This window comes from Micropterus dolomieu, linkage group LG12, assembly GCF_021292245.1.
Source record: "Micropterus dolomieu isolate WLL.071019.BEF.003 ecotype Adirondacks linkage group LG12, ASM2129224v1, whole genome shotgun sequence".
NCBI classification, from domain to species: domain Eukaryota; kingdom Metazoa; phylum Chordata; class Actinopteri; order Centrarchiformes; family Centrarchidae; genus Micropterus; species Micropterus dolomieu.
In genome coordinates this window covers 29,617,857-29,638,318 of record NC_060161.1, presented here as the reverse complement: position 1 = coordinate 29,638,318, position 20,462 = coordinate 29,617,857, and the positions used below count along the sequence as shown (strand labels likewise).

Here is a 20,462-nt window from a genome sequence, read left to right as displayed (position 1 = left end):
GAGGGCAGACCCGGGCAGCCTGAGCCGTCGGTTGTGTGTCCAGCTTCCGCCGACGGAATAATGATCCTTTTGTGATCGATCAGAGTGGTGATCAGCCGGTGATCGGATCAAACGATAACAGCGTGTGTTGTGTGCGCGTGTGTGCGTGCGTGTGTGTGGTCGGGCCTCGGGCGGAGGAGAGATGCGTTGCCAGGTAACAGAAATGACAGGACCGAGGAGGAGGACAGGCCATCAATAATCGATATCTTCAGCTTAAACGGTCCAAACCTTTCAATATTTAACCTTAATCCATCTTTTGGTCAAGTATTTTATTTCTGCAACTGTTTTCACTGTGTAGCCGATTAACACGCCAATATTAGTTGTGTTTTTTTTTTTAGCGAAACAATAAGCTTAAATAGCTCTACAATCTTGGTCTGTAATAACTACGTGGTATTTAATGGTGCGTTTAATGTGACCTACTTTTATTTCATGCTAATTTGTGTAAAGAAATTAAAAATTTTAAGGCATTTTCAACGTCCATGACATTGCAATATTGCACTAAAAATGTAAATGCTCCGTATTTGTATAGCGCCTTTGTAGTCTTTCCGACCACTCAAAGCGCTTTTTACACTACATCTGCATTCACCATTCACACACATTCATTCACTGAGCCTAAGTGCTCAAACGGAAACTAACATTCACACACATTCATACACTGGCGGAACAGCCGCCAGGGGCAATTCAAGGGTTCAGTATCTAGCCAATAACGTTATAAGCTATATATATATATATATAAGCTTATAAAGTTAAAGGCTATTCCTGAGTAGCTGCAGCAGATCAGTGATTGGCTGTCTGAATTGTGTTCATGCTTGTATCTGCAAAATAGCAGCCTAATAGGCTTACTCTGTATGCACATACAACAACAGGCCGCGTGACAGACTATTCAATCCTATTCCTATAGGGCAGGCTATTGAAATATTATGGGAGCAGGAAGCAGCAGCCTACTATTACTGAAATCCCAGAGCAAAAGTGGTCCATTAACTTCAGTGTTAGCAACCTCTAAGGTGTTCTTGCTAGAAATATTCAACTTTAAAGGATATTAAACAAGGGAAAAACTTTAAAATGTGTAATTTTATATTACATGGACTATAGTCCTGAGGTCACTACTGTAAGGTAAGGTTACATCACAGTTCAGTTTTGGTGAATTTTGGCACACACACAATATATGCTGCAGCTGTATGTCTGTTGACCAATAACAAAGCTTATTTAACTTTGTCGACCTATGGAGATATTATTGTAGTCTATGTTTAACCAGCTATAGTTGGTCAATATCACATTTGGGGTTTTAGTCTCTTTTTTTCTTTTTCTGAAATAATACATATTGTAAATATTGCAGTCTTTAAGCAAACCAAGTCTGACAAAATGTACTAAACCATAATGAACCGGATAAAATAAATCTAGACAACATGTTCCGGGTGTTTAATAGTTTTACCTTTCATATCTGTATGCATCTTGTTATTTGATTTATGTGTGTTCTATTGTCTTTGCACTTGTGAAAGCACTGTGTAACATGGTTTTAAAAAAGTGCTATATAAATAAAGATATTATTATTATTATTATTATTATTATTATTATTATTATAGCTGTGTATAACAAACACGTTCTTTTTAGAGAAGTTAGAAAAACACTGGTAAAACTAGAAGGTAAAATGACAGAATTGTAGTAAATTGGACATTTTATACTTAATATTATGACAGTGGACCTGTTTCACTTTAATAACCTGACTGTTTGTCTGACAGGTGTGGCCTGTGGTTTAGGATGTGCCTGTAGTCAACGGTGAGGGTGAAGCAGCCGTCATGCCGTGTTCGTGTGCAGAGTGGAGGAGGTGGATCCGCCCCCTCGTTCTGGTTCTCTACGCTCTTCTGCTGGTGGCTGTACTGCCACTCTGCATCTGGGAGCTGCAGAAAGACAAGGCACTCCTCCTTCTTTATCACCTCTGCCCAGACCAACTGTCCCTTTGACCACAAGCAGATAGAACCTCACTACAGCGGTTACAGCACTCAAGAACTATACAGCTTAGGAAATATGTGCTGCCAAATGCTGTCTCTCTCTGTCTCTCCAGGTTGGGACTCACAGTAAAGCCTGGTTCATAGCCGGTGTGTTCGTCTTTCTGACCATCCCGATATCACTGTGGGGGATCCTGCAGCACATAGTGCACTTCACCCAGCCTGAGCTGCAGAGACCGATCATCAGGTGGACACACGCACGCCTTTAACCTTTTAAGTTACTTTAAAGCAGTGGTTTTCTGTCACATCCCCCTTCAGAAGCCACAAAAAGTTCATGCCTTCTCACCCCCAGCAAAAGTGGATTTAATTTTGAGCACTTTAGTTTGTTTATGTCACCACATGAATCATATTCATGCAACATTAGGTCCTTTCAACCTCCACGACCCCCCTGAAGTGGCTCTACGCCCCCCAGGGGAGCCTGCCCCCCCAGTTTGAGAACCACTGCTTTTAAAGGGACTAACAACTCCTTATACCTAAACAACAAAACAGGTTAATTGTCTGCCTAATGTTGTGAATTTGTGGCAGTTTGGTTGGGTTTAGACAACAAAACTACTTGTTTTCTGTGTGTTTTGTACCAGATTGTAAACATCAGCAATATGACCAGAGTTGTAATGAATTTCACCTCTTTTAAAATTTTCCCCGCTTCTGGAAGAAAGAGTTGACAGCCTACTGTGCAAGTCGAGAGATGTTGTTCATTGACAAATTGACAAACATCATATGTGTAATTCAGTCGTAATATGCTGCTTCCCTTTATTTTTTATTTGGGGTGAGGACAGGCTGAAAAGAACAGATCACTTCAATACAAACAGAGAAGAAGACCAAAAAAACAACGTCTTGTCCACAGCTCCACCTCAGCTCCGGTTCAAACTGTTAAATGTAACAATTGAACATAATTTTATAGCTTTAAAGGCCATAAAAACTATATAGCTTTTTATTATGAGCAATGAGCTCCCATGAAAACACAAGATTTTCTGCCAAAGTTGGAACAATTTTTTGGTCTTTTACATGAGAGATTTCTGTGTTTTGCTTTTCTCACTAGTTGGAAGTGGGCAGGGATCTGTGCAGCAAACAGGATGTAGCAACGTCTGATTCAAAGCCAGAGTTTTTAAGTGTTCATAAATATTACCAGGATGAAAAGATGTCACACACACACACACACACACACACACACACACACACACACACACACCATAGTGGCTTCATGAAATCTGCCTCTCTTCTTCTCTGTCTTTCATCACCAGAATCCTATGGATGGTGCCAATCTACAGTTTGGACAGTGTGAGTCATAAGCACACACACACACACACACACACACACACACACACACACACACACACACACACACACACACACACACACACACACAGGATGTGATCTGTCCACTCTATTACATTATGTTGCCATGGCAACAGACCTTAATTGGAGACAAGGGGTCACAAGACCAGAGGTCACGTTAAACACACCCGTCTGTAATGTAAAAATACTCCTCAGTAACATAACCAGGTTCTGTCTTTTATTTTGTTTCTTTACTTTTATTTTGTTTAAGTTATTCTTTCTTTCTTTCATCCTTTCTTGTTTTTGTTGTTTGGATGGCTTCACTTTTCAGGCCCGGCGGTTCCTGCTTGGTTTTAGCGTATAAAAAGTAATCTCTTTCTCTTTTTCTTCTTCCTCTCTCTTCTCCTGCCTTCTGTCCAGTGGCTGGCTCTGCGGTATCCCAGTCTGGCCATCTACGTGGACACATGTAGGGAGTGCTATGAGGCCTACGTCATCTACAACTTCCTGGTGTTCCTGCTGAACTTCCTCAGTAACCAGTACCCCAGCCTGGTGCTCATGCTGGAGGTCCAGCAGCAGCAGCCACACCTGCCCCCGCTCTGCTGCTGCCCGCCGTGGCCCATGGGAGAGTAAGAGGACAGATCACTGTATGATGGATGTTTGGGTAGATGGATGGATGCTAAAGTTTTCCTGTCTCTTTCTCCATCAGGGTGCTGCTGTTCAGGTGTAAGCTGGGAGTCCTCCAATACACTGTGGTTAGACCTGTAACCACGGTGATAGCATTGTAAGTTTCCTACTGTAACCACAGCGTTAGCTAGTATTTAGTGTTAGCTAGTGTTCTTACTTTAAACATGGTTTAAAGTGCACAAACCACTCTAGTTTTTTCTGTGTAAACACTATAGAGACTTACCTACAGTAATTATAGTAGTGAACTATTTGTAACATGTAACTGAATAACTGTGTAGGTGTATGCTAACAGTTGCTAACTGTAACCATGTAACCATATTAATACTGTTAATACTGTAAACCACAGCAGCTACTTGCTCTGTTTTGAGGGTTAAAGTTCATGACTAGTTTGACTTATATATAAATACTCTATGAATAAACTAAATGCACCAAAAGAACAGCAAAATGACAAATATGTGTATGAAATGCGACATCAACAGCATAATCAAAATTGAACAAGACCCTTTTAAATACTATGTGTCATACTGCAAAACAATGGGGAAAAAAGTGTTCAATCTGATAAGCTGAATGTTTCCTGTATTGTTTCCTCTTCTAACTGCAGGATCTGTCAGCTCTGTGGGGTTTATGATGAAGCCAACTTCAGCTTCAGAAACGCCTGGTCCTACCTGGTCATAATCAACAACATATCACAGCTGGTAAAGGCACATCACGTACACACACAGAAACAACAGGATTGTGCACTCACTAACTATCCTTGTCAGGACCCTTGTATTCATAATAAAGGACATTTAGACAGTGGGACAGCCTCTTACCTTAATTTAAACCCAATTTTACCCTTAAACTCAATCTTTTAACAGCCATTAGATACTGCTGTGTGCTGTTAGAAACCCCCTAGTTTACTCAGTACGTACTGATTCGGCTGAAGTGCAGCGTGCAGTATGCATGCTTTGACATACTACATGTATTTTCAGTTGCATTATGGGATTCCTGAGTACTTTAGCATTACAATACATTACTTACATTTCACAGTTTGGGACAGAGCTCAGGTGACATTTGTGTTCCTGATTGGGTTGTAGGGTTCTGTTTCATACATAGGAGACAAAATACTGTATAATCTGCTGCCACCAGTGTTAAGTGTACGTTTCTCCCTCTCCAGTTTGCCATGTACTGTCTGGTGTTGCTGTACAGAGCTCTCAGAGAAGAGCTGACCCCCATCAGGCCTGTGGGCAAATTCCTCTGTGTCAAACTGGTGGTGTTCGTCTCCTTCTGGTAAGGAATGAAGGATTGTCTGCTTTGCATCTTTGTAAATTTAATACACAAGATGCTCTGGGGAACAAGTGGTGGTCTTCGGACATTTTATATACTGTTTAACACTTAATTAACTAATTGATAATGTAAATAATTGTCAGTGTGCTGCCTTTGTGCTGGTACATTTATCTCCTCTTTTCTCTCTTCAGGCAGGCTGTTTTAATAGCATTCCTGGTGAAGGTTGGTGTGATCTCCGACAAACACACCTGGGATTGGGATAGTGTGGAGGCCGTTGCTACTGGATTGCAGGTACAAATAAACCAGTCATGTGACCTTTAAAATTGCCAGAGGAGTTAAATTTCTCCTATTTACAGCAGAGAACAGAAAATATCTGTTGATGGATTTATTTTTTATTCCCATCAGAGTCTGTAGTCTCGTTCTGTTGTATTCAGACCTGTTTTAGTAAATACTTATGTTCCTGGCTCAATGAAATATGTGACATTTGGAAGAACCACTGATGTTTACAAATGAGTTTTTATTTAAACCAGATTCTTGATTAACTGATTGTTTAATTGATACAGGACTTCATCATCTGCATAGAGATGTTCCTGGCTGCCATCGCTCACCACTACACCTTCACCTACAAACCATACGTGCAGGTAAACATCTATCTATCTATCTATCTATCTATCTATCTATCTATCTATCTATCTATCTATCTATCTATCTATCTATCGATCGACTGATCTACTCTAATCTCTTTTCCCGTCCAGGAAGCAGAGGAGGGATCGTGTTTCGACAGCTTTCTGGCCATGTGGGATTTCTCTGACATAAGAGCTGATGTCACAGAGCAGGTCCGCCATGCTGGTGAGTGTCTCATTCAGATTATTGATTAGTGAGTCTGTTAAACTCAATAAAGGGAAATCTTTTCATACAGTTAGTTTGTTATTTAAAGAGATTTAAGTTAAACACCTTCTGCGCCTTTTGGGTGGGGTTACTTCCATCTGGTTTTATTTATTTATCTTTTTGTATGTCATGTTTTCAATGAAATTACTTATTAATAAATAAAGTTTTCATTGCCTTATTGACAATGGACTCAAAACTCACTCAGAAATGAAGCACATGCCTGTTTTCTCTGTTGCTTGCATCAGCCACTATTCTGCTATAAATGTGAGGACACCGGGTCGGATTCAGCGCTGTGTGCGCTCCCGAGCCTCTCTCTGACTACAGCGACAACACGGCAGCTAACGACATGTAGTCCACTAACACCATAACACAATTGGCTCCCAGTGTTGCATGGCTAAATTAGTTATGAATTTTAATAAATGTATGAGAATTAATACCCAATTATGAATTTTAATAATTCATAACACCAAAAAAATATTTCTCGTTTCAGGGCACCACCGGAGTTGTTATAATCCTATAGTCTCCGGACCTCTAGGTAGCTTTTAATAATTGTACAATTATTACTAGTGATCAGTTAGTTTAATAATCGCTAAATTATCTTAAATCAATCAGTCAGTCTCATATCTAAAGGGTTAATTCTCTTGGCAGGGACGTGGAAATAGGCAACGCACACAGTTTCCTGATTACAGTGAATTTATTAATAACTAAAGTTAACTAAAGCGATGTAAACGGGTGGTTAAATACAGGGAAATTCTCCGGGGTTCTCCGTGTCTGAAGAAACGTCGTCCTCCGTTTGGCAATTCGGCTGTTTTCAGGTTTCCTTTGTTGCCGCTGGCGAGACCACGTGTCTTGATCTGACTTCGGTGAAGTTGGCTCGACGAACAAGCTTAAAATGGAACTTGGTCGTTCCTGAATTAGTCCAGTGTAACTTAACGGACTGATAACTTTAACAAAACAAAAGAAAGAAAGAAAATAAAACAAACTGAGGGGCAGATCGATGTCTCGGCACGTGTGTAGCTTCAAGCGAACAAAGGCCTGTTGTGCTGGCAGGGCTCTTAGGGCATTGCCCAGAGAGGCACGCCGGACGTATGCTGAAGCGTCCAGAGAGCAGAGTGGAAGGCCAGGGCACGAGGGGAGGAGAAGAGCAAAGAGTGAACAAAGTCGGGTGTTGACCTTTTGTTGCCTGGGACGTGGTTCCCCAGAGGGCGTTTCAGGTTTCCCGAGGGACTGCCTTTCTAAATCTATTTGTGCGTATTATAATCAAATATTTTCCACAATCAAACCTCAATGGTCAAACAGTTGTACCGTTCTAAGTTAAGCATTTGGTAACAGGAAACAATTGTCACATTATTGGTCAGGATATTTATAAATTAATGGCATAGCACTTAGAGAAAGCAACTTTTCCACCCCCCCTTCTGTTGGGGTCTCTTCAGCAGTCTGTTGAAAGTTGATCTTTAACCCCCCTGCTCCTCTCTGGGAGAGGAAAAGAGGGATTTGGAGTAGCTCCAAATTTATTCAATATAAAATGCACAAATCCACACTGTTGTCCCACTAAACCAGCAAAACACAGCAATTTGTTTACTAACGTTAGCCCTGATGCAGGCAGGGCAGCCAGCTAATGCTACAGTTGCTCGGACCTGCCGCTGTTTGCTTCCTAACGTTCAATTTAGATTTATTGTGGTTTTACCGATACTCGGGTACACAGCTTCTCCACCTCTCGCTCGCTGTAACTAACGTGACCCATATAATATACAACACTGCAACAAAACAGCGACAGCAACATAGAGGAAGAGCCATATACCAACACTACAGTAAAGTTACTTACTGACTTGCGGTCTGACTGTACAACAATGTTGTTGTAATATTCAATCCAGCTCACTAACCGTTTCATTATCAACCAATACATTTAGCTGTGCTGACATTGCTGAGCCACTGGGGAAAAATACACAAATAGTAAAGATAGTTACTAAAAGCAGCAGGCAAGCAAACGATGTAGCACGTCGGCTAAATGCAGTAAATGTAACGTGATCATGTAATGAGCATGGATTAGTTTAACATCAAGTTGATAAAAATATTACTGTAACGTTGCACTGGGAGTTTACCTGAGTTTCCAGCATGTTGTGTTAAGCTGTCTCCCGCTGAGTCGTTAGCTGCTGTAACACTTTCTTTTTTTCCTTTATTGACATTCAGTAGTCTTCATTTAACTAATTAATGTAAATTAACATAATAGAAGTAGTGTATATTTGGTTTTTTGTTTTACTTTATGAATGTGCATTTTATTTGAATATATTATATTGCTAATGAAATGGATGTCTGGTTTTGGTTGTGTCTGAATCAGGACACTGCTTAAAAACTATAATATCCATATGCAGCTGGTAAATATATCTGACCCCCCTTCAGGTCGGACGTTCCTGGGTCGTCCCAACAAGATGTACTTCGGTGCTGTAGCTCGACCTGAACACACCGAGCACACTGGACTCCTCACATCGACCTCCCAGGACCCCGTTGCTGTGGCAGCCACATCGATGCCCTCCTCCCCTTCTTCGAGTGGGCGGTACCAAGGCCTCGGCCACACCCCCGCCCCACACTCTATCTCCGCCCCTGCAGGCTTCAGGTCCTCGTCCTGGGAGGACGACAGCGACAACTCATAGCTAGGGGTGGGAAGTTTAATCTTTCGGTGCATCCCTTAACCCCTAGTTTTAATGTGCTTCATGACAAATAAACTCTCAGATTCTGTACTAAAGTCAGAATAAAAATATAAATGTGGACTTGTTTCCGCATTTGTGAAAAAGAAGTGAATTTACAGATGGATTTTATCAAGACTAATCAAAGGAAATAAAGCAGACAAGAGAAGGAGTTTGCACTCTGCAAATGATGAAGCCATGTTCGTTGAGAAATGTATTTTTAAAATAATAACCCAGTTTAAATGTTTGAAATCTGTATTTTGATGTTATTTTGATAAATGTGTCTCTCGCTGTCGAAAGGATATTTTTTGTTTTCATCTGAAGAGGAAGCAGGTTGGTCTCTTGGTTTTATGTTAAGAGTGTTAACTAAAATAGACTGTCTGTTAATGTTTTTTGGCGTATGCCATTTTTGGCTTTTGGGCGCACCTACACTTTTAGTGAGGTTTCTACACTGTTTCATAAATGAGACCCCAGCTACAGCAACCTTAAAAGGTCAAAACCAAAACTCATACTCTCTATATATATCTATAAAGAAATTTATAGGAAAGTTTTAAAATTCAACTTCACATGTGAAGGTTGTTCATTTAAAGGCTCACATTGGTTTTAGGAGCTCCATTGATTTTGGCCTAACATCTTATTATTTCCTTATGACACTAGTTTGATGAGCAGGAACAGCTATATGTAGCCGTTTACTTCCAAAACCATTTTATTTACAACTCTTATATATGAAGTATAGCAATGACGCTGCTGAATAAAACTCAGAAAGACATGGTGTTTTGGGAAATATGACTCATATAACCTACAGTCTGTATAAGTGAACTTTCCCCCCATAATCTGGTGTTAAAAAAGCAAACAAAAGTCAGAATAAATACTAATATTGAATCACAATACTTGTAGAATAACAACTGCAGTTACTTCAGCGCAGGTTTTTTTTTACTGAAGACATTTTGACACAGGAAGAAAAACACTGGTGAGATAACACATTTATTTATCGCTAAATGTCATTTAGCTGTTTCAGTTTCAAGGTACTGGTACTGTACAGAATTTTGTGTGACACCCCTGCCTAAAGCACAGGAGGTCATCCTTGATAAACACATTGAGGAACTTAAAATTAGTGACTCACTCTGCTTCAATACCAACAGTGCAAAGGCTCCTCAGGAACAAGAGGAAACAAGCTGCTGAGACCAAACTCACTCCACAACGGCTGTTCAACGGCTGTGGTTTGCGCTTCAGAATCGGTTTCAACAGGAACAAGGTAGTATTAGTTGAAGCTGTCCGCCCATCTGAAAAACTGTAAACTAAAAACTGAAAAACAACTGACATATGTTTAATGAAAGAGGAACAAGGAGGATTTAAAGGATTTTTGATGAAGATAAGTAACCGTTTAATATTTAAGTTAAGCTGAAATCAATAAAAGTTAAGCTGGAATATGTAAAAGCATTATATGGTAAGTCCTCTGCTTTGTTTCTTTGTGTCATATTGTTATGCAGAAAAACATTTCAGATCATTTACAAGAATTACAATTTATTGTCAAAGTATGTTGACACATGTAAGGAGGAACAGGCCTATGCAGCTAAACAAAGACACCAAGCTGCAGAAATATAAGCAAACTTAAATATAGAGCTATTAAGAGAGCATGCAGTGAAAATGATGCTGGAGTAAATACTGTATTCAAAATAAGTTACTCTTATGTTCATCACTGTGCATAAATGAAAAATGAGAGGAGATCATTACACACGCTTTTAATCTAGCATCGCTGTTTAAATTGCATTCAATGATTTTGTCCCATGTTGGTAGTAACAATAGCTTTGCTTAGATAGGCAGAGGGACATAATCCATAAAAAGTTATTGTATATATAATAAAATTTGTTTTTAACTTGCATTTCATTACACAACCCTGTGCTGTAAAGTAAGAGGAAGTATTCATGATCTTTACTTAAGTTAAAGAACTCGTACTGCCTAAAGGAAAATAATGCAAGTGTAATCAGGAAATTGACATTTTAAAGTAAAGTAAACGTTCTGAAAGGGGTTTAATGTCCCCTGTGGCTGTTGATATAATATATCATTTGACTTGTATTCCTCATGCAGAAATGAAGGATTTTGCTGTTGTAGTTGTTGAGGTGAGCTCATTCTGAGCTTTATTGTAACTGGCTGCAATGAATGATTTTTCATTATGTGTCAACCTGCTGATTATTTTCTCCATTAATTGATTGATTGTTTTGTTTGTTAAAATTCTGAAAATAGTGGTGAAATGCCATCAGTTAAACAGAGCCCAAAGTGACACATTCACACTGCTTGTTTTGTCCAACCAACTGCCCAAATCTCAACTTATTAACAATACAATAAAATTCAAAAATAATTATTGAACTAATTTAAAAGACAATCTTTTTGAGAAGTTGGACAAACATTATCTATTAATTGACTAGTTTCAGCTGTATGTGTCCATTTTCATATTGTTTTGTGTGGAAAAATGTTGATTTGTGAAGTAAATAGTACAGCTGTTAGATAAATGTTTTTAAGGTTAAATTAAGGCTTCATAGTCTCTCTTCGGGTCTGACTTTCAGACTGCAACACTTGTCTTTGTAAAAAGAAAACGACAGAATAATGTCACTAACCCTTGTCTGTCAGCTCGCTCTGCTATGTGTTTTCATCATAAAGGCTCAGACATGTGTAAACATACAAATTTAGCTGTGGCTAGCTGACCGTGTTCTTACAAATGACGGCTCACTTGACCACAGTTCTGTGTCTGTGCATGCTGCAAACTGAAAACTTGCTGCAAAAAGTGTAGGTCAGAGCTTCCACATGAAACGGCTGCAGCTCACTGAAGGTAGCCATCTCTTGTTCATGTGTGCATGTAGAGTCGACCTCTGTCTGCCTGACTGATCAACCAATAGGCGGGAAGTTTACCTCTTAAGACGCAGCCCCTCCTCATTCCTAAAGAGCAGACAAATAAAAACCTTTGGGGAAATAAATAGGGTAGAAAATGCAAAGAAAGAATAAAACAGACAAAAAATATTAAAACAAACACATAAATACATTTGACAAAAGTAATTAATAAATAAAGTTGAAGATTATAAAGTACATTAAATAAATAAGGTAACTTATACAAAGATGAATAAATAAAGAAATAACTTAAAAGAAATATATCAATATCGACATTTTTTTTTGTATTTTTGGTGCATTGAATAGGATGTTTATTTATTGAGCATTTTTTAACTTCTGTATTAATTTTCAATTGTGGCAGACACGGCCCACCTTATTTACATGTATGTATATAAATAACTACATTTTATTTTATTAACTTGATGCCTTAGGTGACCTGCCTTTTTAAATAAAAAAGTAAACAAACAGTTATGAGATTTTCATGTTTATATTATTTGTTTTATTTAAACACACAAATGCAGAAAAGGTAGAAAAATACTACATGAACTACAACATATCATAGCACACACGATAATCCTGTATGAAAAGAAGGAAATGCATTTACTCTAACCACCAACACCAGAAGAAATAATATAGATACCCAGAGGAGTAATGCCACACCTATTAGTGTACTTCTGAGAAAAACATTCTGCCACAATTTGTTAATCTGGAACACTTATATCAGCCTAAATCCCCATAATGTATGCATGGACAGAAAGCTGAACAAGAAAATGTATCCTTCATATAAATGTCATTAATAAACATACAAAACATCATATTTATTTAACTATGTATTGTATATAATTAATGAGTCAAGGAGCTGGGGGGGCGTGACAGTAGGTCTATGCAGTTATTAGCATGCTCCACTACGTGACGCCAGTGCTGGTGTTTACAGTCTGTGATGATGCTGGGCAGAGTCTGGTCGAAACCGAAAGTTAAAAGCTGACGGGGGACTTCCATGTTTCAGTGTTGTGTGCAACCTTGGTCTTTGGAATCTGAAATGTCCAGAGGAAATATTTTGGATTCAAAAAGCAACAAGGAGAAAACAGGTTTTGAGGTGAAAGTAAGTAGCCTTTTATGATCCTGTGTGTTTCCGTCGGTGAGGTCGGACAGGCTGGTGTGTTGGTTGCTGTTCGTGCGAGTTGTGTTTTTAGCTGTCATGTTGTTTTCACGAAGTGCGCAGCAGTTAAAACCACGTCCACGTCAGTCTTTGGTGCAAACTTTTGACCACAAGATAAACGACATAAACCTAATAAACTCCGATATAATTATTTAAATAAGAAGTCTGCTCACGGTAGCCCTAGAGAAAGCCTATTGTAATGCTCAAGTGTTTGTAAACATTCTTTAGTGCCTTCCTGCTCATGCGCAGTCTGACCGCAGTGTGGTTGTGGTAAACGTAAAACCATAAACCATAGCAAAAACATTGAACCATGTGTTGTTAAAAGTCACGTTTTTTCTCGGCTGTGCTACAAATAAAACGTTGTTTCAACAGCATTCCGACTTTTATCCAAAAACAAACGTGTTATATGCATCGCATTAGAAAAGGAATAATAATAATATAACTACATACTTATAGGGACAGATAACGTACAGGCCATAAATATACTCTACAAGGTTACGAGGTCGATTTATTTGTCATTTTTACAGCACAGGTTTTGAGATGACGTTTGTAGTTCCCTTTGTGCTACCCACCCGAAAAGCAAATTTTATGTAGAAAAAATAAAATAAGATTATATACTGAAATAAAATAGCCTACTTTATGTAATGTAGCCTATCTAAAATTATAAAACAGGTAGAAAATAATAAAATAAACTGATAAATATCTGATACCATGCTTACATATGTCCTTTTATTTAATTTTCAATAATTTATAATCCATTCCACATCAACTTTACTACTAGTATAAATTATTACTATTCATCATTTCACTTATGTTAATACTTTAAAATAATGTCGACATTATTTTATATTTTTTATATTGATATGTTTTATGTTTATATATTTCTTTATATTTTATATTTGAACTTTTAATTATTATGCTAATTCTAATACCTTGATGTACAAATGAGCAATTGTAATAAAATAGTTTCCACTCAGGGATCAATGAAGTATTTCTGATTATGATTTCCAAAACTCTTGAAAAGTGTTTTGGCTTCTAATGGTTGTGTTTCAGCAGCAGCAGCAGTAGAAATGTCTGAGAAGAAGAAGAGAAAGAGGAAGCCATCCACCTCTACCTCCAGCTCTGCCTCTTTGACATCTGAACAGCCAGTCAGCTCCTGCAGTGAGCCCCCAAACAGGTAATGTGATGTCATGACCATCACACAGTTTAAAGTTACACAATAGGCCTATATATTACATTCAGTTAAAGGCCTACAAAATCTTGCTGTGTGGTGCATTGAATTTAAAAAGTAGTATCTTACTGTGTGTATTCAAACTAATTTATACATACACATATACACAAAAATATAAACACAACACTTCTGGTTTTGCTACCATTTTTAACGAGTTGAACTAAAAGATCCATCCACCTGACAGATGTGACATGCTGATGCAGCATGATTATGACACAGGTGTGCCTTTGACTGGTCACTGTCTATTTCACATAGAGCTTCTAAGAGCAACATGTCTGGTGAGTATGCAAGCCATTCAAGAACTGGGATTACAGTAGTTGTGCACAGATCATTGCAACGGGTGGCCGTGCATTATCACGCTGCAACATGAGGTGATGGCAGCAGATGAATGGCTTGAAAATCAGGATCTCATATCTCAGTGCATTCAAATTGCCATCAATATAATGCACCTGTGTTCATTGTTGGTAGCTTATGGCTGCCCATACAGTAACAACAGCCACTATAGGGCACCAAGTTCACAATGTTGACATTAGCGAACTTCTGCCCACTTGATGCCCTGGACGTTGTCTGCCTTCTGCGGTACAGGGAAAACTGGGATTCATCTGTGAAGAGAACACTTTTTGCCTCCTCAAGACAGTGATGACAATGAACTACAGTCAAGTCAAGACCCTGGTGAGGACGCCGAGCGCAGATGAGCTTCCCTGGATGTACTGCAAAATTATCTGAAACGGCAGTGAAGATGACTTATGGTAGTGAAATTAATATTCAGCTCACAGGCAACAGCTCTTGTGGACATTCCTGCCATCAGCATGTGAATTACACACTCACTCAAAACTTGTGACGTCTGTGGCATTGTGTTGCGTGACAAAACTGCAAGTTGCCTTTTATTGTGACCAGACAACGCACACCTGCGTCATACTCATGCTGTTTAATTATCTTGATATGCCACATAGTAGGTGGATGGATTACCTTGAGAAAGGAGAAGTGCTCACTGACAGACTTTTAACAAATATGCAAACAAAATTTGACAGATATAAACATTTTGTGTGCAAAGAAGATTTTACTTTTTACTGTTGTATTTTTATTTTTGTTGAGTGTATCTATATACATATATAACTTTCTTAAACTTTTGTGGCGTGGAGTAAGAGTGCAGGCTATTGACGCTGTTTTCTGATAGCCAGGTATATGTACGTGAGGTGCACATGATTACAATCCTTCAACTTTGAACAGTGTAATATTGTCATATTGTTCATAATAGAGAAAAAAGCTGTATTGAGGTAATATATAAATAACTGTATGGAGTAGATATGAAAACACAAACTCTATACAGAATACAGTGCAGGTATACTGTATGTATAAAAGTAACGCTATGTACAGAATAAACAGTTGGAAGTAAATGAATACAGTGTATACACTATAGGTCAGATATACACAGTACCACTATGTCTAAGTACAGCCTCCTATAGTCACCAGCATGGCTGTAGGCTCTCATATTTAGCAGTGTCTGGACCTTTTTAAGTTTATAAATCTTTTCTCCTAACAGTTCACAGATGGGTGAAGCCAAGTCCTCGAGTCCCAGTTGTGTCTCTTTAAAGAGTGATGCATCCATGTACCAGCCGATCAGCTTTGGTGATGAGAAGTTAAAACGGTAATCTATTACTTTGTCCAGTATTAATAAATACATACACGTGTGTAGGTTATAGACAGGGTGCGATTTGCGGGGGGGGGGGGGGGGGGGGGGGGGGGGGGGGGGGGGGGGGGGTTCTGTATCCCTGCCTCTGCTGAATAATTTTTATTGCCGTTGGGGACAAAATTCATCACCCCCTCAGAGTGATCAATGCCACTTCAATAGTGATCGGATCGATACGTGGTTTTGTAAGGGTTAAATTAATTAGAAAATGCGCTACTTTGGCTCTGATCCAGCTGCCTCTCTGTCTATAGGTAGGCTAATCACCAGTCTTGCTTAATGTCCCGCCCATGGCACTGTCTGATTGGTTACAAGTTGCGAATAATAGCCTATCAACACTCACGAGACATTTGCTCCGGTGAACAGCAGAGCTGTGTGTCGAAGAGAAGGCAGCCAATAATACTGACGCTGCAAAAAACTTCACAATCTAATGATCTGTTTCCATGATGACAAACAGCCCAGTGTGCCTTTTACACCAGGCAACATGCCCGAACACACAGCTTCAGGGTTTCACTTTTGATGACACTCTTGAAAGTGACGGCTTTTAATCATTCTCTCTCCCCTTACCCACTCACTCAACCAGAGAGTTAAGCACAGCATGCATCTGCATCGCGATGTGACCCTCCGTATTTATTAGGGTACGTTAATAATAAACACGGGGAGAAAACCTATTTAAACTTTGCCATCAGTCCACAGTTCAAGAGAGGGTGGGTTATAGACATTTTCTTGGCTACTGAATAAGTTATACATACACTACCAGGGAAAAGCTTGGACACACTTAGAAATGTCCTTGTTTTTTAATAAACACATATTTTGATGAATTATGATAAATATTTTGTCCATTAAAAAAACATCACATTGATCAGAAATACAATACATGTAAACATTCTTAATGTTGTAAATGACTGTTGTTGCTGCAAACAGCTGCTTTGTTATGGCATATCTACAGAGGCCCATTATCAGAAACCATCAGCCCTGTGCTCCTAAAGTACATTGTGTTTATCAATCCAAGTTTATAATTTTAAAAGGCTAATTGCTCTAAGAACTTTTTTCCGTTCTTGTTCTGAGAAATTAAACTATTCCATGCAAGACACAGAAGATGCTGTGTACTACTCCCGTTACAGAACAGTGCAAACTGGATGTAACCAGAACAGAAAGAGCAGTGGGAGGCCGCGGTGCACAACTGAGCAAGAGGACAAATACATTAGAGGGTCTAAAGAAACAGACGCCTCACAGGTCCTCAACTGGCTTCACTACCAGTACCTGCAAAGCAGCAGTCTAAACGTCAACAGTAAAGAGGCGACTCTGGAATACTTGCTTTCTAGGCAGAGTTGCAAAGAAAAAGTCATAAAAAGAAAAGATTAAGCACTAATCTTTTCTTTTTATGGGCTGAGATAAGGCCTATGCAGAAACAACTGTCATTTACAACATTAACAATGTCTACACTGTATTTCTGATCAATTCTGTGTTATTTTAATGGAAAAAATGTGCCTTTTATTTGTGTGTCCAAACTTTTCACTGGTAGTGTAATAAAATAAATTTTTCTCTTTTTACACTTGAGTAGGAAGTCCACTGCTCCCAGTCTTGTTTCGATGAAGAGTGATGCATCCATGTATCAGCCAATCAGCTTTGGTGTTAAAAGGACACAAAGGTAATTTTATTTAATGTATTCAGGAAAGAAAATATCTTGCATCTAAACACATATTAAGGTTTGTTTATCAAAGATTTATAAAGAGATTGATCAGATGAAACTATGTGTGACGGAGGTTCATTCACGTTGTGCATCTCTGACATCAGCATTATGCGCCTTCATATCTCTATTATGCAGTTTAACAAATGTAGAATGTCAAGAAGTCTAATAAAATGTAAAATTAATTTCATCACAAACATAAATAATAATGGAATCTGGAACGACAACATGCAACTTTCAACAAATTTACATTTTACTTTACAGTTTTAGCAGCTGTTCTGTCCTGTTTGTTTTTTTTTAAATTGCATTTTTAACAGAAGTTTTATTTGTTGTGTAATGGTACATGTAAATAGTTGTCCAGAACTGTAAAGAACCTTCGGTTCAGTACGTGGCGTCCTTTGTTTCGGTTATAATTGCTGTTAATTTAGATCAAGGTCTTAGCACATATGGAACATACATTTTATCTAGTATTCTTTTTTTTATTTAACTCCATTTGTTTTATTATTAGTCGTAGTATTAATAATAATAATGATGATGATGATAATAACAATCAGTCATCTGTGAAGCACTTTAAACTGCCCTAGCCTGAATAAAAGGTACTCCAAGCTCCATCCAGCCCACTGAACCATCTCTTGAATGCATCTATGACAGGGCATCTAAGCTGCTGTCACGTTCGGCTGTAATGACCTGGCCTATTTAACCATGCAAAAGCTGTAGTCGTTCAGATGTTATCTACTACACTTTGTAAGGAAAATGAATTGTAAATTAATAAATGAAAAAATTTTAACCCCTAGGTTTATACCAAAACAAACAGTGTTGTTAATGGCTTATGTTATTTGTGTTTTCCAAGTTTAATGTTTTCAGTTTACATTGTCACTTCAATTGTGCTGCATTTAAAATATGCCTGGCCTTCACTCTGAACTCTCCCTCAGACCAAAAGGCTTCATGCCACGGGGCAAACATTGTGAAACTGACAGTGTCATTCAATTGTTCATCAGACGAGGCTCCCCCAGAGAACACGGTATCACCGTTACTGACTCACATGTGACAGCAATAATGTTTCATTTGTTTATCACCCATCAGCCAGCTGCCTGGAGAGCCGTCCAGCTGTTCAGTGTGTATGCAGGTTTTGAGGGATCCGGTCCATTTCAGCTGTGGACACTGGTCATGCAAACACTGTATCAGCTCAGACTGGGACCAGGATGATTCACCAGCAGACTACTGCTGCTCAAAGTGTGGAAAGAAACCCAGAAAAGATCACGAACAGCACACTGGTAACTTTACATATGTCCTCCATACATACCTTTAGTACTGCTGTTACTGCTACTACAACTAATGCTAGTAACAGATCAATACTTCATCATCACGGTTGGTCATCACGTATTAGTAATGTACCTTCAAGTCAATCAAGTTTCTCTCCCCAATTCTGATTATATAACTCTTTGGTGGTTTCAGGTTCCAAATTGCATTCAGACTTTAAACTCTGACTAAGAACATATAATATATCAGAATAATAATAAATTGACATTAAAGACATTAAAGTCAAGATTTCGTGTTTGCTTGTGCTTTTTGCATGACCTAAATAAAATTATTTGATAACCACTCATTTGTTATTGGCATGTGTTTGATTGTTACAGGGACCAGCCCCGTTTTGAAAGCCAAGAAGAATCTTAAAGAAGCAATGCAAAATAAATTTACTTTGATATGTGAAGATGATGGGGAACCAGGGACCTCCCTGAACAAAATCTACTCAGAACTCATCATCAGGACTGGAGAGAGTGAAGGGCCACATGAAGAACATTCGTTCAGACACATTAAACATAAATTGGAACGACGATCATCTTCTAAAACGTTTATCAACCTCAGTGACATCTTCAAACCTCTGCCTGGCCAAGAGAAACCCCCCAGAACAGTCCTGACGAAGGGCGTTGCAGGCATTGGAAAATCATTTGCAGTGCAGAAATTCATTCTTGACTGGGCCGAGGAGAAAGAGAACCAGGACTTGGATTTTGTTTTCAGTCTCGCTTTCCGAGAGCTGAATTTGAGTTCAGGTAACAAAAGCTTGCACCAACTCCTGACTGAATTTCACCCTGCGCTCCACGATCTGAAAGATTCAGAGGATTTCATCAGAGCCAGAGTCCTGGTGATCCTGGACGGCCTGGATGAAAGCAGACTTCAGCTGGACTTTGAGAACAAGCCGGTAACATCTGTCAGCGAAGTAACATCTGTGGGAAATCTCCTTGCAAACCTCATCCAGGGAAATCTTCTTCCTGAAGCTAACCTCTGGATAACATCCCGTCCAGCAGCAGCCAATCAGATCGCTGCAGAGTTTGCGGACATGGTGACGGAGATAAGAGGGTTCAGTGACCCACAGAAAGAGGAGTACTTCAGGAGGAGGTTTCATCAGGACTTGGGTCTTGCTGACAGGATCATTTCACACATTCGCTCTTCACAGAGTCTGGACATCATGTGCCAGATCCCGATCTTCTGCTGGATTTCTGCCGTATTATTTCAGGAGATCTTTGGGGGAGACGAGACAGCTGAAGTTCCTCAAACTCTAACAGAGATGATGGCACATTTCCTGTTTGCCCAGACAAAACGCAGAAGCAGAAAATATGAAAAGAAGACTGAGAGAAACAAAGAGACACTTCTGAAAACTCACAAGGAATTTCTTCTGAAACTCGGCAAGCTCGCATTTGTTCATCTGCAGAAGAACAACCTCATCTTCTATGATGAAGACCTAGAAGAATGTGGGATTGACATAAAAGAGGCAGCCATCTACTCTGGACTTTGTAACACAGTTCTTAGGGAAGAAGACGTCTTTTCTCAGAAAAAGGTCTTCTTCTTTGTGCACCTGACCATACAGGAGTTCTTTGCAGCTCTTTTTGTCTATGACTGCTTCACAAACAAGAATACAAAAGAGCTCGGCGACTTCCTCGACCTGAAGGACAAAGAACATACTTTGCTTGA

General features: G+C 39.1%; 2 protein-coding genes across 5 annotated transcripts in view; both read left to right on the top strand.

The window, feature by feature from the left end:
- LOC123981199 (transmembrane protein 184C-like) lies at nucleotides 1-10,202 on the top strand. 3 transcript variants are annotated; one of them, XM_046065930.1, is made up of 13 exons: nucleotides 1-193; nucleotides 1,779-1,952; nucleotides 2,102-2,232; nucleotides 3,287-3,323; nucleotides 3,741-3,946; nucleotides 4,027-4,101; nucleotides 4,606-4,699; nucleotides 5,161-5,273; nucleotides 5,462-5,561; nucleotides 5,834-5,911; nucleotides 6,026-6,119; nucleotides 8,559-8,815; nucleotides 9,985-10,202. In XM_046065930.1, exons 2-12 carry the CDS (start codon nucleotides 1,836-1,838, stop codon nucleotides 8,807-8,809), a joined length of 1,296 nt encoding a protein of 431 aa, XP_045921886.1. In that variant the 5' UTR covers nucleotides 1-193; nucleotides 1,779-1,835; the 3' UTR covers nucleotides 8,810-8,815; nucleotides 9,985-10,202. The 3 variants fall into 3 exon arrangements, with proteins under 3 accessions (XP_045921886.1, XP_045921884.1, XP_045921885.1); XM_046065928.1 differs by lacking the exon at nucleotides 9,985-10,202 and having other exon boundaries at nucleotides 8,559-8,952; XM_046065929.1 differs by lacking the exon at nucleotides 9,985-10,202 and having other exon boundaries at nucleotides 1-259; nucleotides 8,559-8,952.
- A 2,504-nt stretch (nucleotides 10,203-12,706) lies between these two features.
- LOC123981193 (NLR family CARD domain-containing protein 3-like) overlaps nucleotides 12,707-20,462 on the top strand; it is a 14,024-nt gene continuing 6,268 nt past the window's right edge. Inside the window, exons 1-6 of one of the 2 annotated variants that reach the window (XM_046065919.1) lie at nucleotides 12,707-12,827; nucleotides 13,938-14,061; nucleotides 15,659-15,763; nucleotides 17,367-17,453; nucleotides 18,576-18,766; nucleotides 19,130-20,068. In XM_046065919.1, coding sequence (XP_045921875.1) covers nucleotides 13,955-14,061; nucleotides 15,659-15,763; nucleotides 17,367-17,453; nucleotides 18,576-18,766; nucleotides 19,130-20,068 — 1,429 coding nt within the window. In that variant the 5' untranslated portion in view covers nucleotides 12,707-12,827; nucleotides 13,938-13,954. Of the gene's footprint in view, nucleotides 12,828-13,937; nucleotides 14,062-15,658; nucleotides 15,764-17,366; nucleotides 17,454-18,575; nucleotides 18,767-19,129; nucleotides 20,450-20,462 lie in introns of both variants that reach the window. The other variant, XM_046065918.1, reaches the window with a different exon arrangement.